The sequence below is a fragment of the Colletotrichum abscissum genome, assembly GCF_030869225.1.
Source record: "Colletotrichum abscissum strain IMI 504890 chromosome Unknown Scaffold_34.1, whole genome shotgun sequence".
Classification (NCBI taxonomy): domain Eukaryota; kingdom Fungi; phylum Ascomycota; class Sordariomycetes; order Glomerellales; family Glomerellaceae; genus Colletotrichum; species Colletotrichum abscissum.
The window spans coordinates 273,998-300,138 of NW_026850254.1; the positions used below are offsets into that span (position 1 = coordinate 273,998).

The window sequence follows — 26,141 nt, forward strand, 5'->3', positions numbered from 1 at the left end:
CGTATGTTCGTCTCATCAGGCGCTTCGATCCTCTGAAAGCTTCATGTACAACAAGCAGGTAAATAGTCTAAATGTAGTGTAGAATTTGACACTTGTTACTTCTCAAATATTTATGCCAGATATCCTCTCTGCCGTAACCACTCCTCGGCCATTGAGGGCCATTTCGAGACCGGCATCCCTTCAGTGTCCAAAGCGAAGCCGTGGGGCGCGTCAGCAAAGACGTGGAGCTCGACAGACCCCTCCGCTGCTTGCAACCCCTGCGCAAGCCGGTATGCGTTCACCACAGGCACCACGGGATCGCTGGCAGAATACACAATAAAGGTTGGCGGTGCCGGGCGCAAAATCTGCTGATCGGGGATGACAACGTCGTAAAGCTCCTGCTTCGCCGGCGGCTCGAGGGGTGCCTTATTGGGAATAATGGTGTGCCCCTTGGCATTGGTAGAGATAGGTCCGTATCCAATGATGGCGAACTCCGGCTTCGGCACCGGTGCCCCGGAAGAAGACGCCCACGAAGCCGGGTACTCGGCCAGCAGCGCGGACGCAAGGTGGCCGCCGGAGGACAGACCGCACAACGCTAACCTCGCTGGCGCCGCCTTCTCTTCGATCAGACGCAACGCCTGTCTGGCATCGTCGACGGGGGCCTGAGGTCCTGTTTCTGCTGACGGGAATCGGTGCACAAGTACAAAGGCCTCGAAACCGAGAGAAGCGAGCCAGCGTACGACAGCGACACCTTCACGGCCTACCATGAGCTCGATGTAGCCGCCACCACCCAGAATGAGCACCGCGCGTCCGTTTGACTTCGCTGTTGGTTTGTATCCAAATAACCATGGTCTTGAAACTGCTTTGACAACTCCTTGATCGATAGTTCCTTGTGAAAGGTCGAGTTCGAATGCCCCATCGATGGGTTCGCTATCCCACAGCGGCCATGCGGAGTCCGCCGCAAACGATGACAAAAGACTCATTTCGTGAGAATATCCGACTTCGAATCGATGTCGCTAGTGACAGAACGAAAGAAACTAACGTGAAAATGTCGACCCCGCGTTTTGAGACTGGAGAGTTGGTCTGACGAGATGGAGTGATGTGTCCACGAGTTGTAATGAGAATTGGATCCTCGTGTATTTGAACAAGCGCTCGGTTTGCTTTGCCCCGATCAACCGAGTTCAACGCAAGTCTGAACCATCAGAGAACGCAGCATCGCCATGCCAAGTGTTACTAGCAAATCAGTCTATAGAAGTCGTGAGTAATGAGGAGCCGCCAAAGCATCGATCGGGGCTGAACAATATCTGTGCAACAAAATAGCATAAGGTCGCCAGAGACACCCGGGTAAGATGAGATGGGAAGACAAATTCATCATGAGCACGATGAAATTATTCCGCCATATATCTTCGACATCACGCGCATTGACAAGACCGTTGCTTCTAGGTGCTAGCTTGGCGAACATCGTCGGGGGCAGGTCGTCAATATACCCGTCGGATGGCGTTTCGACTGGACTCAGTGTTCTCGCCCCGAGGGGGTTCATCCAGGTCGTGGCGTTCCAGGAGTAATCGATCTTAGCCCAGGATTTACCTGCGTCCGGGAAGTAAGCCTCACAGTCATGATGAGCCAATCAATAAGAATCTGGATACCCTCCGTATTGGTCTTGCATCTAAATGCTTGTCGGTAAGCCGTCCCAGTATTGACTTGCTTATTTGCCGTTAGCATGCTTATCATATTGAGGAATTCTTTATTCTTCGCATAAGTGTGTCGTGTACTCCGAAAAGCCGTTACAAAATCCCCTCCCCCGCCGTGCAACTACTGGTGTTCTGCCGAATTGCTGAAGAACCTGGCCAAACCAGGAAAGACCCCAGACAACGCATGTAATCTCATCGATTGAACGCATATTGACGAAAAACATTTTGATCTAGGGAGAACTCGATTATATGATATCGCTACAATCAGGAAGATATTATAGAAAGAAGATCAAGACGCCTGGGCCAACTTGGATTTGCGGTTAGTGGCATTCGGAGTTTGAAACGGAACCTTTGATATGGCCAGCACCGATGTTCTCTACGCCCTTTGTACGATATAATCGTGGGCGCAAACCAGCTGAGCTTTACACACATTCAAATACTAATTTTTCCATCCATACCTTGTTGCATGAGACTGAAGAATGGTGTCGCCTTATGTTCTCCACGAGAGACATCTCTCCTAGACAAATCAAAAGTGAAACACACCGATCAGTGTCGTAGCGGAACTCTTTCCGAGTTCCGCCCTCGATTTGCGCGTGAGGAACCGCCGGAAATTCCGCCGCTAGCCCCGCCATTCCACCTCAAACAGAAGCATTTTGGACGCCGATAGCATTCGATCATTAGAAGAACCTCCGATCCGCGCCTGTGAAGAATTCCAGATCTCGATGGTTTTGAAGGGGGTCAAGTATTTTGGAAAGATCCTAGCAGTCACATATGGTACAGAAAGTTGCATGCGCACATCCTTTGCAAGCTCTTCCCATCTTTGTTGGAACGGGCAGTTGCTACATGATCGATCTACCTACGAAACATGCCTCTAATCGGATGTGTAATGTTCCCAGTGATAAATCATCTATAACTGTTATTCGCAGTGAGATTGTATCTCGAGGAACATCGACCTATGATGAGAGCTCTATTTCGACTTTCAAGTTGCAATAGTTGTGGTGATGTGAAACCCTGCGGACGCCGCCATTCCGCAAATATTTAGCTCAAGACCATCTATCCCTTCCAAGCTTAGTCCGGCTAGCAACCGAGTCAGGTAGGTTCCTGCTCTTATCTCCATTCCCATACGGCCGTCCAGTGAAGTGACTACAATTTCTGAGTCAGTACTTCATCTTGTATTCCTGGGGAAGGGGGTGTTGGAGAACGAGTGATCAATCAAAGACTCCCAATTAGTCAAATATCGAACGCATCCCGGGAAGGATTTCGGGTGTGACGCCGGCTTTGACGGATGGTGATCAACCCCCACTGAATGCCAACCTACCCCAGAGATCTAGCGGCTTAAGTTTGCGGGGTGGCGGGGGTTAATGTCCAGCCAAGATCCTTCAAAACCCCCCGGAAACCCTACCTCTCAAATTCCGCCCTTTTTCTCTCGACCTCTTTTATCGTTCGATTATCATTCGACTGCTTCGCTCAAAGAAGCAGGTCCCAGAAAAAAAGAACGAAGAAGAGAAGAGAGCGGAAGGAGATCACGTGCTATCACCTTTTACTTTTCAATTGGAACATGGATTCTCCAGAATCTCCCAGCTCGGTCGGCGGCGGCGACGGCCCGCAAGCCGGATCCCCCGGTTCTCAGAAGAGCGGAATTCCGAGTGCCCCAAAGACCCGGACCACTCGAGGGAAATACATTTCCAAGGCCTGGTAAGAAGACCCATCTTCGGGATTCCGACGTAAGCAGACGATGGTCGTTGGTCTATACTGATTACGTTTCGAAAACCTTGCAGCTTTGAGTGCCGGAAAAGAAAGAGCAAGTGTAATGGCAAGAGCCCTTGTTTCCGTTGCGCTCGTCAGGCATTGACCTGTAGGTCGATCTATTCCTCCCATTGCCGATACAGAGCGAAGAAGACTAATAGCCTTAGGCGCATACCCGGCCTCGAAGAAACCACGCAAAGACAGAGGGAATAGCGCGTAAGTATACAGCTTGAGATGAACACGGTATTTTGTTGACTAACCTAGTACTTAGTGATACCGATGCTCAAGCTATCCAGTCTCTAAGGGATCAAGTAGCTTCTCTGCAAGGAGGCCTGGATCAGTTACGACGGCACCAGTCCCAGCAGCCGTCGGAAACCCAGTCAAGCCCTCTCCATTGTGAGGTTGCACCAACAGTGCTCCAAGATCTCCCGGTCCCATTGGGCAATCCGGATGATCAAGTAGTGGACCCAGCACTTCAACCGGACCCCATTGTCGTAGATGTTGAATCCTCCACTAGCCAAGACGAGCCTCAACCATCCGCCAGTTACACCTTCAACATCAGTCTTGCAAGAACACATCTGCGGGCACGGGGCATCGGCACCGCCGATCACGAGACCGGCGGGATGCCCGGATCTGTTAATCCAACTCGTCCACCTTCACCATCCATCCAAACAGCCTTTGGGTTAGACGTCGGGTCAATAGATCCTTTGTGGCTAATCAACGAAGAGGAAGCTGTAAGGTTATGCAATGTGTATGAAGAAGAGATTGGCATTCAGTACCCCTTCCTCGACATTGGGTGGCTTATCGAACGAGTTCGAAGCCTTTACCATGCCATGAACAGCGGTTCTCGCCTTGGGTTTGCCTTTGCCGCAATCCCAGGGCCGACAATTATCGACCCTCAAGATCTAAGCTTGGTTAAGATGGTGCTATCTACAGCCTTGACTGTAGAAGCTGGAGGCTCAAGTCAACTTGGCAGGTCCCTATTCCTCGATGTGAGGAAATCATCACACGATAAGCTCTGGGAATCGGCGAGCATCAAGTCGACTATGCTCTACATCTTACTCGTAGGTGTCGCCTTTGATTGGGTTGAAGTGTACAAGAGTACTAACAATAGACCTCCAGGCTGTTTATAGCTTTATGACTGGTGATGATTTGCAAGCTTGGAGACTTGTCGGCATTGTTGCCCGATGGTGTTTGGAAATGGGCCTTCATCAGTCAGCAACCATCAGCAAAACCTTCAAGGATGCTGGGAAACGTAAGATGGCCATGCGGCTATTCTGGTGTGTCTATACACTGGACCGGCGTTGGGGCTTTGGCGCAGGGCTGCCCTTCGTGATGCATAACTTCGATGTTGACCAGCAATTACCAGAACCTGTGAGTTACACAAAACTCAGCCACGACGCTGCTACAGTTGTGAGGGAGATATTTATTAACCTTCTTAACTGCAGGATCAAGATGTTCCGTATCTCAGAGCCATGGTAGAGTACAGCCGAATTGGCGACAAGGTTTGGGCGACATCGTACAACTCAGCAAGAGCAACTGGCGCCATCAGAGATGACGAAATTTCCTACCTGCTGTACCGCATAGATCAATGGTATGAAGACCTTCCAGAAGACTTGAGGTTATCTTCGAATGAGCAGACGGCTAGTCCCAACACGAACTCTACGACATCTAGAGGTCTTCAACGGCTACAAGTCTTGCTTCATCTGCGAGCCAACCAGATGAAGATCCTTCTTCTTCAACCTTTTCTCCACTCAACATCCAGTCTCAAGTCAAACAAATCCAAGGTCCAGTCACTCGTCAACCTAGCCAAGGACACCATACAGATGCTCGACTCTCTTAATAAATCAACAGACATCTACCAGAACCAACAAATGTGCTTCAACCATTTCCTCGTCTCCGCTCTCGGAGTCATCTTCCTAGTCGTGGCGCTGTCGCCAACGGAACATGGCGCTTCGGTCCGCGATGAGTTCCACACCGCACTGGACTTGATCAGGGGTCTCAGCGCCAGATCCTACGTCTCAAGCCGACTCTGGAGGAGAATAAGCGACCTGCGGCTCGCGTGGCGAAAGCTGGGATTGAATGCTCCTCAGTCTAGGGAAGCCAGAGAGCCTAGTACGCAACAGGGCAACGCGCTGGTCACGCCACCCACCTCATCTGGAGGGATGGACATTCCACCTGGAAGCGTGCCGACAGGTGTCGATGATGGGTTGCGCGGCCCAGAGCTTGATGCATGGCCAGCTGGTTCGGGTGAGCCTTTCACCGAGGCTCAGATGGCGCAGGAGCTGAATGACTTTTTCAACTCGATAGATGGCGGGGGAGACTTTGGGATTCCTTTACCCGTTTTGGGTACCGACGGAGACGGCCTCGACCCAGAGAGAGGTCCCGAAGATGCGTTTCTTGTGGACGATATGAACGCCTCCATGGATGTGTCACACTTATTTGTAGATATGCTATGAAATGACATGATGTATCATGAGTCGTTCAATACTTAGCCATCCTCTTGAACCATGATTACGTGAAAGCTGCTGCATTTGTCGACTCTTCTAGATTTCGGCCTCTTTACGATGCATGATGTTGGCAAGAGTTGACCAACAGAGGGATCGCTGCGGCCAATGAGCAAGCTTCATGTCTTTCTGTTGTTGAGGAGCCTGGAGGACATGAGAATCGGCTCGAGAGCCTCAAGCTGGCGATGACTGCTCAGGATCTAGGCCAATTCACGACCATCTCTCTTCAAGCCCCTCAACTCACAACCTTCCCCAATTATGCGGAAGGCATAATACCATATTTACTACAGACAATGATTCCGATCAATGCCCGCATCTCTCCAACTCCAACTACTCCGTCAAACCCCACGTCATAGTGTGACCTGTGCGGCCTCCGCGCGACACCGGGACGCGGGGGCGGAATTTGGAACTGCTATTCCGACATCAAACCATCGTCTCGGGACCCCGCGATTTGGCTCAGGCCAAGGAGAGGACGAATCGCGGGGAACTGTGAATCCTGATGTGAGATTTCCGCCCAATGAGTTATCTTACATTATAAATGATTTTGCTCGTCTAGTCTGTCGTTGTCATCAGAACCAACAAAGTCAACGACCTCAATCAGCAATTGCAGTCTGCGCCCTGTACATCCTGCCCATCATGCTCGTCGCAGAACTCGTACAAGGCCTCGTCCACGAGGCAACCCACCGACCGACCGAGTTCCTCGCCAAATTTCTGGGGGTCGCGGTATTGGTTTACTTCATCGCAAACGAAGTCGTCAGATCGAAAGCTCGTCTACCCGCTTGGCATGGCCCAAAGGGACTTCCCGTTATAGGGAATCTGCACCAGCTTGGCGGTAATGCCTCGCAGGTGTACAAGGACTGGGCCAAGGAGTTTGGTGCCGTTTATCAGGTCCAGCTGGGCAACCTCCCTGTTTTGGTTGTGAACACTGCTGCTGCGGCCAAGGTTATGTTTGGAAACAACTCGCAAGCAACTGCCTCACGACCGGAGCTCTACACTTTCCACAAGGTATGTTCCATTGTCTAATCAGATCGAAATTGAAATCCCTAACATTTGCGCTCTAGATCGTTGCCAACACTGCTGGCACCACAATTGGCACATCTCCCTACAATGAGTCTCTCAAGAGGAGGAGAAAGGGTGCAGCATCCGCTCTCAACCGCCCATCCATTGAGACTTACATCCCCCACCTGGACCTCGAGACAAGAGACTTCCTCAAGGACGCTCTGAACTACGGCAAGGCAGGCAAAGTCACCGTCGACCCGCTTCCCCTCGTCCAGAGACTCAGCTTGTCACTAGCAGTCACGCTGAACTGGGGCATGCGATTCCCTAGCCACGACGACGGACTGTTCAAGGAAATCACGACGGTCGAGGGCGAGATCAGCCGCACGAGGAGCGTCACGGACAACATGCAGGACTACATCCCCCTCCTCCGATACAACCCCTTCTCGGCCGGGAAGCGCCACGCCGTGGAGATGAGAATCCGCCGCGACAAGTACCTGTCTAAGCTCAACGGCGACCTGGAGGAGAAGATTCGCAACGGAACGCATGAGCCGTGCATCCAGGCCAACGTTATGCTCGATGAGGAGGCTAAGCTTAACAACGTCGAGTTGACATCGATCAGTCTCACTATGCTTTCTGCCGGCTTCGAGACGTTTACTGCAGTATCGACCTGGGGTATTGGGTTCTTGGCGACGCACCCCGAGATTCAGCAAAAGGCTTTTGAGGCGATCAGAAAGACGTATGATGAGGGAAACCCGTTGTGTGATGCGCATGATGACCAGACTATTCCCTACCTCCGCGCTTTGGTTCGCGAATGCTTGAGGTATGATTCAGATGTGGCATTCTTGACAACCTGTGACGTCGACTAACTCTTTGACTCAGATTCTTCACTGTCCTTCGCCTCTCACTGCCTCGTGCCACGAACAAGGAGTTCATGTACGAGGGCAAGCTGGTTCCCAAGGGCACCGTAGTCTTCTTGAACTCTTGGGCTTGCAACATGGGTCAGTCACTAATCCCTTTTAGGAAAACAAACAACTCCTAAAGTAGCAAACTAACTCTTCCTCAGATGGCGATCTCTGGCACGACCCCGAAGTCTTCCGCCCCGAGCGCTGGCTGGAGAACCCCGAAGCACCCATGTTCACCTACGGCATGGGCTACCGCATGTGTGCCGGAACCATGCTGGCTAACCGCGAACTGTACATCACCTTCCTCCGCATGCTGGCCAGCTTTGAGCTGTCGTCAACGGACAAGATCGACACCGATCCCATCACCGGCGCTGCTGATTTGACCAACCTGATTATCACCCCAGGCTCCTACAAGGTCACCTTCACCCCCCGCAACGAGTCAGCCCTGAGAGCCGCCCTGGAAACTGAGGTCGAGCACTGATTTCGAGTTATCTGGCATTCGCTATCTGAGATGTGGGGGAGATCAAGTCTGCCGGAGGGGGTATAGGATGGATGAATGACAAGAATGGAATACCGGTCCACCATGGAATGAATATTGCAGCATAACGATTCGGGACGGCGCCATGCATTGATTGACAGGATGGAAGAAAGCTGGGCCAAAGTCTAGCATCCCATTTATGTACCAATAAGTCAAAAAGTAAAAGAATTATCTTGAATTTCCGAAACCGAGAATCGAACTCGGGGCTATGCCTAACCTCTCGCTCACGGGAGCTCATGAGAGGGCATCATGTTGGCCACTACACCATATCGGATTATTTGATGTTGAGCTTGTTCGAAATTGGATCCTTAGCTCACGGGCTAGGAAGCGGAGTTGCGTGTGAGCGTGATGGGGTTCGCATGAAAAGATGAAAATTTGTCTCTTTGGCTTGTGGGACGGTGGGTCACCTACATGAAGCCGTTACAGGGCAAGACCTGTCTCTGAGATATGGTGGAGAACTTGAGGTGCGGATAGTCTAAAAGCAGAAAAGGTCTGGTGTTCGAGGTCGATGGAAATGTTAGCGATGGTCGTCAAATATTTATCGAGTTTGGAGGCCGAATTAAGCTGCTCAATGTCTTGTCTTACGAGCTCCTCCAAGAAATCGCACCCCAGTTCATCATGCTAGCGAATTGACTTGCTGGTGTTAGTGATGAAGTTCCCTCAGGGGTTTGACAAGGCACCTTGTTAACAGGCTTCGAAGGTCAAATCAGCGGGAAAGGATTCAAAGATTCTGGAATCAGTCAACCAGCTACTCTTAATTGTCTCTTATTGAGATTTATTCAGCTGCCGCCACGTAGTGATGGTCAATACCGCTTTGAGGATTGATGCAGATACCAGGCCGCCCAGGCTCGACTCCTCCATAGACATACGCTGCTTCAAGCTCAATTTCTTCGCCAGTGAGTGCATCAACTGCACCAAAGTCATGGAGAACCCCGAAAGCGCTGTACGAACACTTCTCTCTTCCACCTACGAGATGCGCTGACGCTTTGAGCAAGATCCTGTACGCACCGTCCGCCGTGTCAACGTCTGCCTCTAAAACCACTTGGATAGTCTGAGTTCCACGAGGCGCTGGCGGGATGCAGTCCAACCTGAGAACAAGTACTTCGTCGTTTTTACTCGCATCTGGCAGCTCGCCCTGGAAGACTGGTACGACGATCCTCGTCTGTCCGTCCACTGTCGTGGTGAAGGTCATGGCCCGAGTACTCGGGAGTATTGTGTACCGCTGAAACACCCGATGCGCCTCGCCTCCGATGATCTCGAGAAGGACAGATCGTGGATTCACCTCAAACGTACCGACTAGTTCGTCGTATCTTCCGTGTCCACAGACATTCTCGGCAAAGACAGCCGCGCCAAACGTGACAACTTCGTCGTAGTCCCACGTGTCTGGTATCAAACGGAGACTTCCCGGATAATCGAAGATCGCAGAGGCTCCGGTACCGAAGAAGGCCTTTACCATGGATCTTAACTGTGCCGGTCCGGTGTAGCCTCCCACAATAAGGACTTTTGAAATGTCGTTGGTAGAAAGATTCGCGCTTTCGATAACCCGACCCAGAAGGGGTAGTGTCTTCTCGAGTGTCTCCATCTCAGTTGCGTCGAATACCGAGCTCCCTCTCAGCTGCTTTTGATACATCAATCCGCCCACCTCTTTGCCAATCTGGTGATCACTGACACTGGCCAGACCTTCAAACACACCTGCATCAACCTCGAACAAAGATACCTCGAAGGTTTCTCTCCCTAGGTCATACACAATGAAGTGGAATTCGTCGTCAAGCTTGTCTATGCCGAGTCCGATAGCAGCGGCGGTAGGCGCGTTCATGATGCGAAGGACTTCTATTCCAATGGAATCCCCAGCCTCCGTGATTGCATCGCGTTCTTCCCTGGTGAAATATTGCGGTACAGTCACAACTGCCTGTTCAATGGGTCCAAGTGTCCAGGCTTCGGCCACCTTTTTGAGTTCCGAGAGGGCTTCGATTACCGAGTCTTTGTAAATGTGAACTTCGTGAGGATTGCTTGAATTTACGTGAGGGATCGGGTGCTTGATGACCTGATGTAGGAAGTACTCGGGTTCGGCGGCATCGCAGACCATAACACTGATAGAAGTCAGCACTCACCATCGAAGAGTGTGCTGCAGACCATGGTCCAACCTGGAATCGAATAGAGCACTAGAAAGACTTGGATCACTTTGTGCATGATGTGCCAATTCATCCGACCCCATGATCGTGAAACCTGAAATACAGTCTGCTATCAGTTTTACACTTTCTAAATTCAATAATAAGCTTACTCTGGCCATCAAGCGGTATCCTCCTAGCACCGCGTTGTATCTTGCCCACGCTCGCATACGAAGGTCCGAGGCTCTTTACAACAAAACTTGTATCAATCACAACGTTCATGAGTGCTTTGGAGTTCCGAGGAGACACTCACAATAGACATGAAGCCAGGCTTACACGCATCCTCCCAGTCATTGACCTCGAATGCAGATGCACCAGAGCATGCTAGCGATAATGACAAGATCAAAACACCGAGTAGACCAAAGCCTATGGCTCTGTGTCTTTCTGAGGAAGGCGGCATCTCGGTCAGCTTCAATTTTCGGCCATGTGTCGGGGTGTCGTGAATGCATAGTTTTCAAGTATCGCGAACGCCTTCGGCAATGGAGGCGATGGTGACCTGGCCCTTCTTGTAGGAGGATCATGAGGCCAGCTCAGCTTTTACTGAGCATGCGGCGGAAAACCTGTTCTTTTTGTACAGGAAGTACGGCTGTCGTGGCCTGTTGTTGGCGACAGCAGCTGGGTGCTTAGTGAGCTGACCAGAATATTGATCCCACGCTAGCTCATATTGCTCACTTCGGTAGGCTACGTCTCTTGGTGCTCAAGCTAAGAGTCGAGCTCGTATCCCAGTTTGACCTGGCCTCACATTCTAGGGAGACGCCTGCTGGTTGTGGCTAAAGATTTTGAGATGGCATCTTCTCCTTGAGGATTTGAGCGGCCTGAATTCCTGACGAAGAAGTACTACTCCTGAAGTTCGAGATGCCGCGCTATCAGCAAAGAATTCTTGATGATGCTCTCTTGAAGGTATCGATGCGACGGATTGTATTCTTTCTACCTGGCAAGGAGCACCTTGCTACAAAGATGGTGGTTCGTCGCGATTGGTGTGAGTGCATGTGGTTAGACAAGGGACGATGCTGAGAACCTGAGACGAAAGTTGTCCTGCTCGCTGCCCGAAACGCTTGGAGAGCACATGTACCAAGCCACACCTGGCCCACCCGGCTCCAGCCGTCATCAGTCGCCCCACTACGGGCTTCTTATCGCTCCCGCAGCTCCGATAAGGCTCCCAACGACAACGGGAGCCAGCCCTCTTCCGTCATCTTCACTCCTTCAAGTCGCACTCTTCCCAAGCTATCCCCCGAGGCTGTCACCATTCCCAGAGCTGAGCCAGCAAGCATGACGAACGCACGATCGGAATGACTGATCCCACGTACACGGTCTTCGTCAGACTCCCCATTCTGCGGGGCGATTTCGCGGATCCCCCTCCGGTGAGTCCATGAGTCCATCCGCCCATAGCCGTCCGGGTGCCTGTAGCCGCGGGACCGACACTAATGCGACTCCACGATGCAGGTCAACTGGGATTCCGCCAAGGACGATGTGCTATGGAATATCATCTCTGGCGCAACTAAGCAGGAGATTGACTGTAAGTTATGGCTAGCATTTTGAACTTCTGAGCTTTTGAGCATCGCTAATTTGTGTGTAGGGAATGAACTGTAAGTCCTGCCAAGGAACCGGATTCACACCATCGAGCTCACTCATTCCCTAGAGCCTTACATTTCGATGTCACCGTCGACTTCCTTCTTCAGCAAGTAGCCTACTTGACCGAGCGGCATACCGCGCAGCTTCGAGCTCAGGTCCGAAAAGCCACAGCTGCCGCCAAAGGCTCCTCTGCCCCATCCCCCGTTCCTGGCGCCGAGCCACATACTCACCAACGAACTGTCTCCGCGCTATCCATCCGACGCGATTCACCGCTCCCCCGGACCGATACAAGTACGCCAGCGACGCCAATAACGAGCTCTCTCCGGCCGAACATCACACGAAATGCCTCTTCAGGTACGATAACACGCAACCTGGGCGGCGGCTCTACGACCCGCCAGAGCAAGCCTGCCACTTCGCGGCCATCCAACGACAATCAGCGACGTCGCCTGTCATCGCTCCCTATTCAGAGTACTCCCAGGAGTCCCGAACCGACTTCGCCTGAGGCCGATGAGCTGAGCTCGCCCACATCCTCAGACGATGAGTCCAGTCCAGCGCAATCGCGTATCATCCGTCGCCCACCCCGCTTCCAGCAGCGTGACGGACCGACTGATCTCGAAGACGAAGACGAAGACACCGAGCCTGCCTTTCTCCAATACAAGCCGCAATCGTCCAACACATCAGCGCAAGATATGGGCTCGACTTTGCGGGGCGACCCTCGACATGCCCGACGGACCCCGAAAGGCAAGGAAAAGATTCACCACTCCGAGACGTCAGATTCGTCGACCAGTTCGCCCGCCATGGTATCCAGGGGTCCTTCAACAGGGGAAAGACGCCCAGCTGGCCCACTCTCACCGCGGCGTCCGGCCGAACTGTCTGGCAAGAGTCCAAGTAGAAAGGGGTACTCGCGAGACGGAAGCGACGGTACACCAAGCATGGGTAGCAGCTTCAGTGACTTGGATGGTAAGCTCTAGAATCACTCATCGTTGTTTTGCAGTGCTAATTGACAGTAGACGCCTCTGTGACGCAATCTGCTCTCGAGGAGGCCCTCGCGAGTAAGATGCAAGACGGCGGCATCGGGAGCAGATTTAGCATCAGCCAAGCGTTTAGAAGCCGCTATATGCCCAAACCTGGTCAACAGTAGCAGCGTGTGCATCAGATTTTGATTTACGGTAGAACATGAATTGGTTGGGTCGAGAAGCATCTCTGGCGTTTAGGTAAGATCACGAAGCGGGTCGGAACGCCCATTTTTGCTCAGTCAATTATGGTTGTTGGGATAGGACTTGGCGTTTAATTCAATTCAGTTTATGGACGTGTTCCGTTTGATGTTTTGAGTCTCTTCCTCCTGGATAACTCCAAAGACTGACATGTCTATCCAGCAAACCCAGCACACCACTTCAGGGTTGAGAAGAGGTCGGGAAGCACGCTCATCTTTTCTCGTCCGCGTAAAAAACAAAATAGGCGCTATGTGCTTCAAGGATATGCTGATTCTAATCCATCTTACAGCCGCCTCTAAAGCCATTGATGATGACATCCCACCTCGATCTGAATATTGCGGTCGACCAGGGAATAATTCAATCGAGACTCAAAGCCAAACCACCAAACAGCGGCGCGTTGTCCAACGAGTGTCTCCTCCTGAAGTTCATGATCGCACCCTTTCCTGGGTACGCATTTCATGGCTCTCGCCTCTCTCGGCTTCACAACTGTCAGTCTACAAACACCCTGAGCCGCCGGGAAGAGAAACAACTTACCATCCGACTCATCCGTCTTCGCCCCTTCATACGGGTCCCACGTCTTTTTCCTCGCCGGGAGCGGTTTCGTCACCACTTTCCCTCCTCCTTGGAATATCCCGTCTTCGCCTTTACGATGCCTCGTGTCGTGCAGCCGGTGTTCGTCGTCGTCATCGTCGTCAACCCTCTCGCCGTGTTCCGCACGACGCCTCTTGGCCTTGTGTGTGCGGTAGAAGAACAGCGCGCCCACGACTCCAATGAAGACTATGACGGTGCCGATGATGGCTCCGATCTCGCCGGCCGTGAGGGCTCGGGGCGGCGGCGCTGGTTGAGGACCTGTGCGGCTGTCCCCTTCGTAGAAAGACATGGCTTGCGGCTAGAGGGCGAGGGAGGGAGGTGTGTGTGGTGTTTTGTGTTTTGCCCGTTTGAACGGCAGAGACGCTCAGATGGCCCGGTCTAGGGAGCGTTGACAGCGGGAGAGGCGTTCGATGGCGGTCTGGGGGATGAAAGGGGGGGAGAACAGGCAATCATGGATCGAGATGAGAGCTATGTCAAGGGCGGGCGGGCGTCCTGGAGCTCTTTGCGTACGCGGGTGATCCGTGAGTTTGGTGAAGCAGGACCAGGAATCCGGGAATCTTGTAGGAATGAAAGATCGTCCCGGGAGGAAACAAAGCGTCTCTTCTTCCTCGTCCCACAGTAGGAGAATTGTAGAATCAAGAGAGAAGTAGCAGACTACAATCCCTTGTGGAGGACGATCCTGTTAAGTTGGACTATCCGTCCATGTCTCTCATTTACCCCGGCTTTCTTGCTCTACCTACGCGGGAACCCGTACGTAGATTCTCGCCCCCTTTCTCGGTAGGAGGGGGGGGTGAGGGAGTCTGGTCTCATCCATCTGCGGTTCACCCCTTCATCTTTGCTTCTGTCGCCAACGAGTGACCGGCTTGGGGAAACCTCACCGAATGGAGGACCTATCCTTCTGCGGCTAGCCGAAACGGCACTCCGGTTTGGCGGTCAGTCGTTTGCGCGGCTCTAGATTGCGGTGTTTGTCTGTTAACCAAGTGAAAGTATTCTTTCTGTGCTTGGCTGTGGTTCTATTGCTCTAGTCTATTCCTCGCCTCCCTCTCCCCTCTAGAGTATTGGTAGAGAAAACGTGACAAACAGAAATGCAGATCGTGTTGGAAGAAGAAATATGTTGGTTTGCTTGCTTCCCAAAGGGGCATGTAAGAGATGTTGGAGCATGGGTGTCCGCCTCCCTTCCCGCAATCCAACACTAACCTTAGATCTCATCCGTTGCGCCTTTTCCACCTTTCCTTCTCCATCATATATCCGTAGACCCCCGGTCTGTTTTTGTTTGCTAGTGACGATGCTAATGCCTTGCCTTCTCTTGTCTTGCTCCAACGGGACGATGAAACTGGCGGTCTTGGATGAGGGGCTCCTCCACGCACCTAGCAAAAGGTCTTCAAGTTTCGACCGGCTTTGATCGATGGCTCTGAAAGTCTTGGACACAAATCCAATCGAGACAGACCTCTTTCCAAAGGAAACAGTGAGCATCAGACGGAAGACACACGTAGCTCACCCTTGGTGCCAGGACGCGCAATATCGAATCAGCTTTTCTGTATCCTGTGATCCCCCAACTTGGAGCAAGAGATCTGGGTGAGAGCTGTCGAGTGAGCTACACGCATCGACGTTCCCGGTGCCACGAGACAGGTTGAACCTCAAGAATCCGGCCTCTCATCTTCCTCTCCCAGAACGGGGGCCCCGACACGGGCCAAATTCGAAAGCTCACTCCCGCTTGTCATCTCCCTCTAGCCCGTCACGCAACGAGACACAATCGGGTCTACTTAGCCCTTGCACAAATACGTCGGCACGGTCGGTTCCCGTGAATGTCTAACGCGAACCAAGAAGTCGCCCTTTTTAATGACTCGTTGAACGAAACTGGAGCTCTAGTTCAATCCTCATGGACTCCAGAATAAAAGGTTCGAGGGAGAAACACCGGTTCAGACAATGAGATTGAGATTGGCCATCGACGTTTTCTTATTCCTGGACCAGGGGCCAAGGCGGTGGGCTTGAGACATGGCTTCGGTTGCCGCAAGCCCTTGCATCCGCAAACTCGCCGACCGCGCATCCCGCCAAGGCGTGACCAACATTAGCATGGAACTTTTTCCCCTTCCCTAAGACCGAGTGTGCTGGTGATAGACGACGAGGTGAGACTCTTTTTTATTAAGTTCTCGCTTCCAGAAGACATTGTAATATGCACAATGGTGCCACCGAAATCCCCCCCCTCCCTCATCTGCACCATGCGACGCAACTCTGATCACTGCTCATCGCTCCTCATGAGATGAATGAGGGGGAAAAGAGAGAAAGCAGATGGTGCGTGAGAGATCCAGCATGTCACCGGTGCGTCCAATCTGCGGGTGTATCGTGCATGTTGGTGGTATTCGTGGTATCTGGGGTCGAACCAGTGCGCGACGCATCATTTCCAGTCTTTGGCTGCATTGCCGGGGTTGTGGGATGCAGGCGGGATACCTGCATGCCGCGCTGTCGCTCTTCGGGGGCTTTTGGTGCTGCAAGATCTTTGACAGGCTAGGTGGGCGTCTTGAACAGAGTGGATGGAATCCGCCTGGCTGCGTTGACACGCTTGGCAGTCGTTTGGGTGGTTGCTCAAGGTGATACGTTGAGGAGTCGCACAATGGTCGATGTGAATGTGGTGTTCTTCCTTTTAGCGACTCGGATTCGAAACGAAACCTACCAACTTTGAAACAGCAAAATGATTGACATGAAAACAATAAGAATAGGATTTGATGATAGACGTGGGGTCGGATCTGAAGAACAGGTGAGTAGAAATCCGAGTGTACTTGAGAGGGAAGTGCAAGAAAACAATTTCCGACAATGGCTCGGTTTGATTACAGCTCTCACAGAGACGGGGCAACACATACAAATGTGATACCTTGAGAAATGAATCCATCGGCGCGTCAAGTTTCTTCATTGAAGAGAGCTTTCTCTGCAGCATCCTCTACAATGACGTCCAACCCACCCAGCTACACCAACCTTCCGTATCTTTAGCGGATTCTAAGCCGGCGTGAAGCTCAACAAGACGTCGTTGGGCAGCTTCGTTGTGATACCCACAGTCTGCAACATGGGCCTCTCATCCCTCGGTTGAATGTCCTTGAAAGTCTGCAAGATCCTCACCACAAAATAACTCATCTGCGTCAGCGCGAACTGCTGCCCAATGCAAATACGCGGGCCGCCAGAGAAAGGGAGATAATCCCATCTGTGAATTTGAAATCGTCCAGTCAGCAAAGGCTTCTCATCAAAAGACAGAGTTCCAGGGTAGGAATATGATGGAAAGGGAACGGAAGGGGGCATAAACTTACGACGGCCGCATCTCCTCCCAGCGCTCGGGTCGGAATTCATCAGCGTCCTCACCATACAGATCCTTCCTCCGGTGAAGACAGAACAGAGACCACCGCACGGCCGTGCCTTTCGGGATGAAGATTGGCGACTTCCCATCGGGTCCTCCGCCTACAGGTAGCGTCGTATCCCGTCCTGTGCCGCGCGACATGCTCGCAACAGTCGGGTACAATCTCAAGACTAATCAAGACGCATCGCACCGTCAGCACTCTGTTTCCAAAGCCCCCTCCTCTCAAACAGTCAGCGAATAACTTACTTTCCTTGAGCACGTTGTTCAGGTACTTCATATCCTTCATCTCCTCCCACGTAGGCCTCCTCCCCTCCAAAGCCTCCACCTCGCCCCTCAACCTCCTCACAACATCCCCCCTCCTCGCCAGGATCCAGAACAGCGCAGACAGGGTCGACGCCGTGGTATCCCGCCCCGCGAGGATCATGGAGAGCAGCTGCGCGCGGATGTAGTCGGGTGTCATGCCGGGCTTCCCAATCATCTCGTTGAGGAACACGTAGCCCCTTTCGGGGTCCTGCTTCTTTTCCGGGTCGGCCTCCCTGATGTTGCGAATGTAGTTGTCGCAAAAGCCGTGGATCTTCTTCAGGCCTTCATCCCACTTCTTGTCGTTGTCGAGGAAGGTGAGCAGGCCGAGGCGGGAGCGGATGGCAGAGCGGGTGGTGATGTATTCGAATGTCGAGGTGAAGTCGCGGGCTTCTGGCGACGGCGTCGTGAGCATGTTGGTGGAATGCCCGAACCTGGAGAACTATCGTCAGTATGTTCTATTCTTCACTCGCCAAGTAAATCTCTTCTGAGCACTCACATAAAATCAGTTGCCGAGTCCATCGTCATCATGTACAACAACGCCTGCAAATCCACCGTACCCCCATCCTTTGGAATATTCCCAATAAGATCCCCAACATGCCTCTCAAAACAATTCAAATCCGCAATCTGATTCCTCACAAAACTAGGCCTCATCATCGCCCTAGCACCATGCCACACCTCCCCATTAGCCGAGAAAATCGCATCCTCCCCCAAAATCGGCAGCACCGCCTCCCTTCTCGGCCCAATGATAGGAAACGCCTCAAACGACGTCGCCAGAATCGCCTTTAGATTCTCCGGCTCGCTCGTCATGAGCACCCACCCGCCCGGCGTCTTGACCCACCACGTATTCCCCAGCGCGCCAAAGAGGTCCTGCCACCACTCAAGGAGCTTGTGCTCCTTTTGCCGGGCGAGCGAGGCGCGGATCCAGTCGGTGCCGAGGATCGGGTCCTTGTGCGGGTACGTGGGCGCGGGAGCGCAGCGGAGGGCCTTCATCTTGAAGAGGTACCATGCTTTCTTGTATAAGATGAGGGCCGGGAGGGCGAGGAGCGTTGCGAGGAGCGGGCTGGCGAGGGCGTGGTTTGCTGTGAGGTGAGAGCTGTGTGACCAGGTGAAGTATTTCTCGGCCAGCGTCCAGAGGATGTAGGACCCGAGGGCGGCTGATGAAGCTGCGTATAGGTATTCTCGCGCCATGGTGTTCGATATGCGGTGTGAGAACGTTCAATCGACTCTAGGATGGCGAGGTGAGGTGAAGGTCCTGGTCTTGTATCTATAGCTCTGGTACCCCTCAACCCTTTGGAGTAGGACTGAATCGCAGTTAAAGCTCACGCACGTTTCCAAAGTCCGTGCCGGTTTGCCCGATAGAAAGCCGGTACAACATCAGACGGAAAAGGTCTCCGACTACTATGTCGCCCAGGGGTTCCCTCTTCCAAATGAAAGAACGGACCCAGTTTGTTTGGATTTCGGTTTCGGTACGGAGTAGTCCACTAGATAAAGTAATCAGTAATCCTAAATTGACCAAACCTTAGAATCTTACCTAGGCACACGTAGGCTGGCCAGAGTCGCATATCTTATACACCAAAGTCTCCATCAGAGACATGCCCCATCCCATGTGCGTGCGTCCAGAGAGGATACGCAAGTCCGCAGAATGATGTAACATCGCCATCTCGTAGAAGGTAACGTATGGATATCCCCGGTGGTTTCCCCTCATCACCCATCTTTAGGAATTGGACCTAAACTAGCTCTCGACATAATATCTTAGTGCCCCCCGGTGCCACCTCCTTCCAAGAGCGGCAGTTTGGCTCAACTAGCACCGCTCGGAACCTTTTACACGGGAGCGCTACGCTACGGCCACCGAGCTAGCTCTTGACCCCTCCAATCCCACCGCCTCTGAAGCCCATTACAGATAGCCTACTGAAGTAACAATCATGTTTATCCCCCCGCAAAAACAGCATCGGAGAGAGCGACGAACTTCACCTTCTGGTGACTTCTGACGAAACAAAATGGCCGCACAGGGCTGATCACCAATTCGCTCCTCCCTCTTCAGTAGCGCTGAGAAAGACTTTAGAGACCACCTCTAAAGGATGAGAAATGCCTCGGTATAGCCTATTACCTCTCGAAAAAGAGACCGTAATTGTGCCGCCATCGTCATCTGGCATGGTTACACAACCACGTCCTCGAGACACACAACACCACCACCACCACCCCACATCCCTCCTTCCTTGCCCCATTACCCCCCCTCGTGTTCGGGCATGTGAACAGGAAATACCCAGCCCTCCATTGGCTGAGCTCCCATGTTCTAGGAGCGGGGGAGATATAAAACCGCGTGCGAGTGTATGGACGGATATCTAATAGTTGCACATCCATGGTAAGTTTCACCATTGACAAGGGGGTAAGTCTTACCAATAAGCGAGTTCAAAGTTGAGCTGTCTGACATCAAAGTGACAAGCTCACCCGGAAGGTCAAATGCGAGGATCGCAAGGAAACACATCCAACTACGTAGTATCTTCAAATCTTACTTCCTCGTTCAAAAAGTATTCTCCTTTTCTAAGTTCTGGCGTTTCCTTGGTTTAAATTAAATGCCGGAAGGCTTGGAAACTCTATCTTCTGTCCTCACTCATTCTCCTCTGGAGCTCTGCGCATGTCGCCTTGATGCCAAGCTTATGTGGAGAGCTCCGCCACAGGATTCGCCGCGAGAATCGCCCGTCAACTCGGCGGACGGAGCTGGATGCGGCGCCGTACCGGCCCCGTCAGCCGGGAAATAATGAATGCATCTGATTCCAGTCCGTCGTGCTATACCACCGATTAACATATTTATTCACTCGAGTTCTTCGTTGAGAGAGTAGCCAATAGCGGCTTCAATTAGAATCGGCATCATCTATCTATGTACAGGTCGTCATAACGTCGTGGCTGTTTCCCAGCTCTCCATCTTCTAGAGCTTGCTGTGTCGTAATAGCTGGCCATGACTATTCGGTTTTATTCTCCAATGAATGCCAGATGATGCCAACCCAATGCATATGTAAAATCCAAGTATGTTCCAGAAGTCCGTTTGTCCCCGCCATTTAACGCCTTTGATGTTGAATGCAATTTGCTCCGATCCCAGACCGTGAAACGAGACGGGGTCTACTCAATTCGAGCCGATCGTTGTGACGCAATGCTGTTGCGCAGTGCTGGGTTCCGGCTCTTCCTGCTCAGCCTCTTCTCTCGGACCATGGGAATTCCTGGAGGCGGATCCGTGACTGCCGTTGTCCCGCTCATATGAGAGAGCACACTTCCTCGTTGTGGCAGGCCTTGGTGGCTGCTCATTGTGTATCCTTTCGTTGGTAAGGGGGACAGTATTCCGTTTTCACGCGAACTGTCACCGTCGCTCGATGCATCATTATCGATTCCCTTGCCCTTCTCATTCATCTCTTCATTCTTTCGCCTGGTGCTTAGTGCAGCGAGGCCACCGCCACCAAGAAGCGCGGAACGGAAATCGAAGAACCGCTCCTTCATGGGCTTTTTGGACGTCTCATCCAGCATCATGAAAATGACACCCACAATCAGGAGACCAAGCACAACCATCGTCAGGATTGCTGCACCTGCCGTATCGCCGCCGCCTAATGGTGGCAAGGTCGAGACCGCGGGGATCGTCCGACCGATGTCATTACCTCCGGCTCCAGGATCGCCCTGAGAGGTGCCGCCAACGTCTGCAGTATGAGGTGCATGAGAAGTTTCGATGAGGTTGCCAAGCGTGATTTCAAGCGCGGCCATCTGTTGTCCGACACCCTGCATTCCGTCCCAAGTCCCGTTTTCGGTCCACTTCAACCCACACATGCGTCCGTTCGTACCGCCTTTGCACTGCGATGCAGCCGCGATAGATGAAGCGCGGATCTTGGACATGATGCCATCAGTCAAGTGCGGGGCCCATTTAGTGATGGCCGCCAGCCAGCGGCTGAGGTATGCCTTGAAGGACTGCTGGTCGAGGTTGCAGAGTTCAACCGTCTCGCATGCTACCTCTTGCATGATGTTCTTCTCCTCGCCAACAAAGAAAACATCTGCGCCCTTGACCAGCCCGTCGAGTCGGTTCTTCCACACCTCGCTGCCAGTGTGGTTGTACATGGCAGCAGCGCCGAGGATCATGCCGCCAGCATTGTAGGTCCATTGATATGGTACGATGTTGGTGCAGTTGTACTGAATGTGACCGCCGTCGAAGACATAGTAGTCGTCGGAAATGAACTTGACGTTGACCATCCAATCCCAAGTCTTCTCTGCCCAGTCGGAGTACGACGAGTTGCCGGTGTACACAGCCAGGCGTCCGGCAAGGGCGAAGAAGCAAGCTTGGGAAATGGTGTTCTTGTAGTCGTAGCCGTTATTCCACTGAAAGATCTGCCATCGAAGACCTCCTGCACAATGGTCAGGATCCCACCGCGCGGCCTGGGTGTTAAATACGGCCTGTGCCAGTGCAAGCCATTGTGGCTTGTCGTCCGGGGGGTTGGGGAACCCATACTCGGCGGCAGACATGACTGCGAGCCCCCAAAATCCTTGATCGTCGTTTCCTTCGGTTCGTGTCTGATTCTCTGGCATGTAATCGTTGAATTTGCCAACTTGGTGGAGGAGACCCTGAGTGACAACGTCGTTCCAAGTGCTGTCACCTGTGTAGTACCAGTAATCGATCATGGTGCCCATCATCGCGCCGGCCTCCCACCCTGGCATGATGTTAGTCGAGAGCAGAGCAGGGATTCGGATGTGTACTTACAGTAGTATGGATCGGGGAGAAGACCTGGGGTCTTGCCAGGTTTGTCTCCGTCGTAGAACGACATGAGATCTTCGGTCATTGACCTCGCAATGGTTTTAATACCGGCTATAATACCACTTGTGAGTCGAGATCGTCATCAGATTGCCATTTGCGCTCACCTTGATCACTTGTGTCCAAATTGTATGCCGTGGTGAACTGGACGGTTGCCAGTAAAAATGCCGGCAAAAGCCGGCTTACAGAAGCCCATGATGGCCGGCCCCGCATTGCGATCATGATACGGTAGTTTGCAGTGGGAGGGATCCTTGGCTTCGATGAACGGACCGCATGAAAGGTTGAACTGAAGATTGGGAATCTGGGGGAAGCGTCGATTAAGTGTCAAGATAGAGATCGAGTGGATGCCGCAAGGTTGGAATAAGAAAGCGGCCAAAAACTTGCACAATGTCAAGACTTGCTGGCATAAACCGGGCAGACGGTGCGCATGGGAGTCGGGCCACGTTCGTGAGGTAATGGAGTAGCTCCGATGATGCGAGCTAAGAACTGGCAAGGTTGGTTGGCGTTTTTTCCCCTCTTCAACAAACGAGAGGTGAATTCGTATGGCGGCTGGTCTGTCCACACCACACACACACCTGCGCACCAACACTGCTTTAAGCCGGGGAAAGTGCGTGTTCTTGTATGTTGGTGTTGGCATGTACGTGCATGCAGGTTGAACACACTACACCCCTCAAAGAAGCAGTAGCACCTTGTCAGTTTCCGAGGTGGTCAGGCAAGCCCAGTCTGCCAGGTTCAGGATCCAGGCTCTCGTCGTCCAGACCGAAGTAACCGGGGAGGATCGAGTAGGAGCGATGACGGTGGAGGTGCGCACGCTTGCTGCTGCCACTACTGGTTGACTGCTGCTGCTTCTTCTGTCTCTTAAGTCTGCATCTGCCTTAGTCGTCCGTGAGAGACGAACCGAAAAACGAAGGTGGGAGGGGAGAAGCAGCTTCTAGCCCCAAGTAAATACGAGTTTGGTCAGGAGCAGTCGAAGACACCAGCAAAGACGGAACCGTTCGAGTCGAGAGACCGAGGGAAGTAAAGGAGCGGCGGAGGTCCACTAATAGCTCCCAAAAAGCAATACGAACTCTGCAAAGAGGATCCCGCAAAGACGAGATTTGCCTTCGTTTCTGGCTAAAGTTGGACTGGGGAACAACAAATAGGACAGGCACCGAGGTATGAGAGCCGAGTGCATTTCGGGACTGGTAAGACTGGATAATCAAGCAATCGCGAAACCAGCTGAACGAGACCCAGTCTTACAACTAACAATGTCTCACCGCCGTGTGTGCTTGTTGTGGTTTCGTGTGTTTGATGCCGTCCAGCGACTCCCAGCCATTGGGTAGCCTGCCGGTAGGTGTTTTGTTTCTTTCCTGGTGCCAGAGTCAATTTGCCAGTTTGCCCTTGGTCTTGGGCCATCCTCCTTGCTTCTGTTTCTAGCGTTAGCATTGGCAGCTAAGCTTGTTCAACATGCTTGTGATGCTTGTGCAACCGTCCCATCCACAGCGCGTCTGGCTGTGGTCCGAACCCCTGCCATCCCATGAGCTTGGTGCTGCACGTCGCTGACCCGTCGCTGGCATCCCCCAGCTCGCACTGCGTGAGGTAACTTAGTGACGTTTCCGGAACCCAGGTGGGAACTGTTGGGGCTACCTACATAGGTAGTGTAGGTTCTGGACCCCCCCCCTTGTGCCGCTGTCGACCCAAGGTTTGTTGCGAGAAACACTAAATCATCAATGTTTCCCAGCCTGCGTTTCTTGTCTCTGTGTCTCCTCTCAGGCCTAAAGCCTGCTTTCAGTGCCGAAAGACCCACTGGTTCGTCTTTTGATCACTGACATTGTGGCTGTTAATAATCGGATTAGCTTTTGCATCTGGTCAAAGCCGGACGACACTTGAGCGAATTGACTTTGTGAACACCATAGTGTCTTCGCGGTACTGTGTATGGTATCCTATTCTGGTGTCTTGGTTTTGCGCTGCGACCTTGCCCAGCAAGACGGCGCGGTGCAAGCAGCCATCTGCTTCTGCTTTTGGGCGACGGTATGCCGCATGATGCCACTTGTTGGAGTTCCGCTTGAATAACTTGGATGAATAACATGAATAAAACGGGGCTAGCTGACGTCGTTGATCAGCAGAGCTTCTGGGGGGTGGCTAGGAAGCGACAGGGCCAATATGCCGCTGGTCCCGGACTTTAGACTTGGTCCAATCAGTACCAAACAAAGCCCAAACCTGTCCGGGCCGCCGCCTCCCTGCTAGTGGGCTACAAAGTAAGAATTGGTAGCGAGCGGGGGAATCGCCGTAGGCCGACGCCAAGAATCCTCCAGGTTGACTGCCGAGAATAGGGTCTTGATTCCTCCAGGTTCGGATGTTGTATGCTTGGAGCGATGTGATGCTTTCAGGGCAGACAGACAATCGAAGGACATCAGACGACCGTTTGCCGTCGCGTTATTAGATGACCTTGTCCTCATGTTCTCAGCCGTTGTAGGCCGTTTTAAAATTGATAAACCTGAAGCTTGGCGGCTGCTCGAGCGAATGAACCCATTTCCGCGAACGATTTAGCTTCAGCACTTGGTCGCTCCATTCCATCAGTGCATCGGGTCAGCCGCCGGCGCGCTTAGTAGGGGCACAAACTCGGAGCCGATCTTATGCAAATATCCATTCGTAGGCCTGGCCGTGAGTAAGCCATCGCATGGTAAATGCAGCCAGGCTCGCACTCTGAGCCCTCTCCAAGCATCGCCGTCGAGACTGAAGAATGCGTTTCCATTTGGCCTAGGCAACAGTAAAGTAGCATGCCAGCGGAGCATCGTGGTACGTGGACTGCTTTGTCACCGGCTGGTTCGCTGGCATTGAGTCTCATCATTCCGCATTGCTGAGTGCGAAGAGCGCAATTTGCCCTCACAAAGTCCATTCCTCGGCAACAAGCCTGAAATTATGATATGTTCAACCGCATCTGGTCTCGTAGACACTTGCCAGTTGTCTCGTTGAACGCTCATGGTAACGTGCCAGCCCGACCGGTAGGCCGATGAAACGAAGTTGCGACCGTCCAGGGTTCGTCGAGATATCGCAAGCGGTAAGATCAGCTTTGCAGCGTGCTTCATGGGGGATGGTCCTGCAATAGCGACACAGGACGTGCGGAAGCGGTACGGGCTCAAGTCAACATGAGGGTATTATATCGTCGCCTTCTTTGCGCTCATGGCGATGTACCGGGTGCTACAGCGTTGGTGTCTCCGGCTTCATCTGGGTCTCAGGTCCTCGTGATGAATGTTGGAGTAGCGGCAGGTGTTCTCAACGTCCAGCCGGTGAAGTTCCTCCCTAGATTTAAATTCCCGTTTCTCTCAGTGTACAAGAACGGATTCGATTGCCAATATAGGCATCTCTGCGTTGGGTGCTGCTGGCTTGGCAGTTCGATGTGTTTTTATACTGTCATTTTCTTCAACCTTGGCGGTGCTAGGCCTGGATAGATTGAAACCATCATCTACCATGGTCGACGAACGGCTGGAGTTTACTGTTTCTGGGTTACTGCTGTGGGCAGGCAGAAGAAGGTATTGGAGAAATTCTGGTCTGGTCTGGGTGATGCAACGCCACTATGCTGCGCCACAAGACAGACCGACTTCGCCTTACGTAAGGTCTTGGCCGAAGGTCAAGCCACATGATGCGGGTAATATTCGGACGCGGGTTTGTCATCGTATTCGGGGACAGTACGCGTATCACGTGGCAGGTTTTCACGTGCCGCCAAGGAGACAACCTGGAAATTTAGAGGTTGAGGATGGGATCGGATGAGATGGTGGCATGGTGCAAGTCATGGCTCCGGGGCAATTCAGTTCCGTCGGGGTCC

The 26,141-nt window shown here is 52.6% G+C and overlaps 10 protein-coding genes across 10 annotated transcripts; 3 read left to right on the forward strand and 7 right to left on the reverse strand.

Annotated features, from left to right (window-relative positions):
- Positions 1 to 110: 110 nt before the first annotated feature.
- Positions 111 to 962, reverse strand: CABS01_11896 (esterase/lipase; the record flags this gene model as incomplete). Its single annotated transcript, XM_060545250.1, has 1 exon — positions 111 to 962. One exon carries the CDS (start codon positions 960 to 962, stop codon positions 111 to 113), a length of 852 nt encoding a protein of 283 aa, XP_060397115.1.
- Positions 963 to 1,225: 263 nt separating this feature from the next.
- CABS01_11897 (polysaccharide deacetylase) lies at positions 1,226 to 1,519 on the reverse strand (the record flags this gene model as incomplete). Its single annotated transcript, XM_060545251.1, has 1 exon — positions 1,226 to 1,519. One exon carries the CDS (start codon positions 1,517 to 1,519, stop codon positions 1,226 to 1,228), a length of 294 nt encoding a protein of 97 aa, XP_060397116.1.
- A 1,709-nt stretch (positions 1,520 to 3,228) lies between these two features.
- Positions 3,229 to 5,875, forward strand: CABS01_11898 (fungal specific transcription factor domain-containing protein; the record flags this gene model as incomplete). Its single annotated transcript, XM_060545252.1, has 6 exons — positions 3,229 to 3,365; positions 3,449 to 3,525; positions 3,584 to 3,632; positions 3,688 to 4,480; positions 4,539 to 4,790; positions 4,865 to 5,875. 6 exons carry the CDS (start codon positions 3,229 to 3,231, stop codon positions 5,873 to 5,875), a joined length of 2,319 nt encoding a protein of 772 aa, XP_060397117.1.
- A 684-nt stretch (positions 5,876 to 6,559) lies between these two features.
- CABS01_11899 (cytochrome P450) lies at positions 6,560 to 8,305 on the forward strand (the record flags this gene model as incomplete). Its single annotated transcript, XM_060545253.1, has 4 exons — positions 6,560 to 6,928; positions 6,985 to 7,742; positions 7,802 to 7,920; positions 7,986 to 8,305. The coding sequence occupies 4 exons, from the start codon at positions 6,560 to 6,562 to the stop codon at positions 8,303 to 8,305; spliced, it is 1,566 nt and encodes a 521-aa protein (XP_060397118.1).
- Positions 8,306 to 9,137: 832 nt separating this feature from the next.
- Positions 9,138 to 10,930, reverse strand: CABS01_11900 (PrBiP; the record flags this gene model as incomplete). Its single annotated transcript, XM_060545254.1, has 4 exons — positions 9,138 to 10,452; positions 10,507 to 10,588; positions 10,644 to 10,716; positions 10,784 to 10,930. 4 exons carry the CDS (start codon positions 10,928 to 10,930, stop codon positions 9,138 to 9,140), a joined length of 1,617 nt encoding a protein of 538 aa, XP_060397119.1.
- An 889-nt stretch (positions 10,931 to 11,819) lies between these two features.
- On the forward strand, positions 11,820 to 13,243 carry CABS01_11901 (uncharacterized protein; the record flags this gene model as incomplete). Its single annotated transcript, XM_060545255.1, has 5 exons — positions 11,820 to 11,891; positions 11,974 to 12,046; positions 12,107 to 12,116; positions 12,170 to 13,062; positions 13,113 to 13,243. The coding sequence occupies 5 exons, from the start codon at positions 11,820 to 11,822 to the stop codon at positions 13,241 to 13,243; spliced, it is 1,179 nt and encodes a 392-aa protein (XP_060397120.1).
- A 498-nt stretch (positions 13,244 to 13,741) lies between these two features.
- On the reverse strand, positions 13,742 to 14,196 carry CABS01_11902 (uncharacterized protein; the record flags this gene model as incomplete). Its single annotated transcript, XM_060545256.1, has 2 exons — positions 13,742 to 13,794; positions 13,851 to 14,196. 2 exons carry the CDS (start codon positions 14,194 to 14,196, stop codon positions 13,742 to 13,744), a joined length of 399 nt encoding a protein of 132 aa, XP_060397121.1.
- A 2,702-nt stretch (positions 14,197 to 16,898) lies between these two features.
- On the reverse strand, positions 16,899 to 18,741 carry CABS01_11903 (cytochrome P450; the record flags this gene model as incomplete). Its single annotated transcript, XM_060545257.1, has 4 exons — positions 16,899 to 17,100; positions 17,204 to 17,420; positions 17,497 to 17,984; positions 18,050 to 18,741. 4 exons carry the CDS (start codon positions 18,739 to 18,741, stop codon positions 16,899 to 16,901), a joined length of 1,599 nt encoding a protein of 532 aa, XP_060397122.1.
- An 827-nt stretch (positions 18,742 to 19,568) lies between these two features.
- On the reverse strand, positions 19,569 to 19,778 carry CABS01_11904 (uncharacterized protein; the record flags this gene model as incomplete). Its single annotated transcript, XM_060545258.1, has 1 exon — positions 19,569 to 19,778. The coding sequence occupies one exon, from the start codon at positions 19,776 to 19,778 to the stop codon at positions 19,569 to 19,571; it is 210 nt and encodes a 69-aa protein (XP_060397123.1).
- An 892-nt stretch (positions 19,779 to 20,670) lies between these two features.
- On the reverse strand, positions 20,671 to 22,558 carry CABS01_11905 (glycosyl hydrolase family 76; the record flags this gene model as incomplete). The annotated part of the gene is made up of 3 exons (XM_060545259.1): positions 20,671 to 22,235; positions 22,286 to 22,390; positions 22,444 to 22,558. 3 exons carry the CDS (start codon positions 22,556 to 22,558, stop codon positions 20,671 to 20,673), a joined length of 1,785 nt encoding a protein of 594 aa, XP_060397124.1.
- Between the last annotated feature and the right edge of the window lie 3,583 nt (positions 22,559 to 26,141).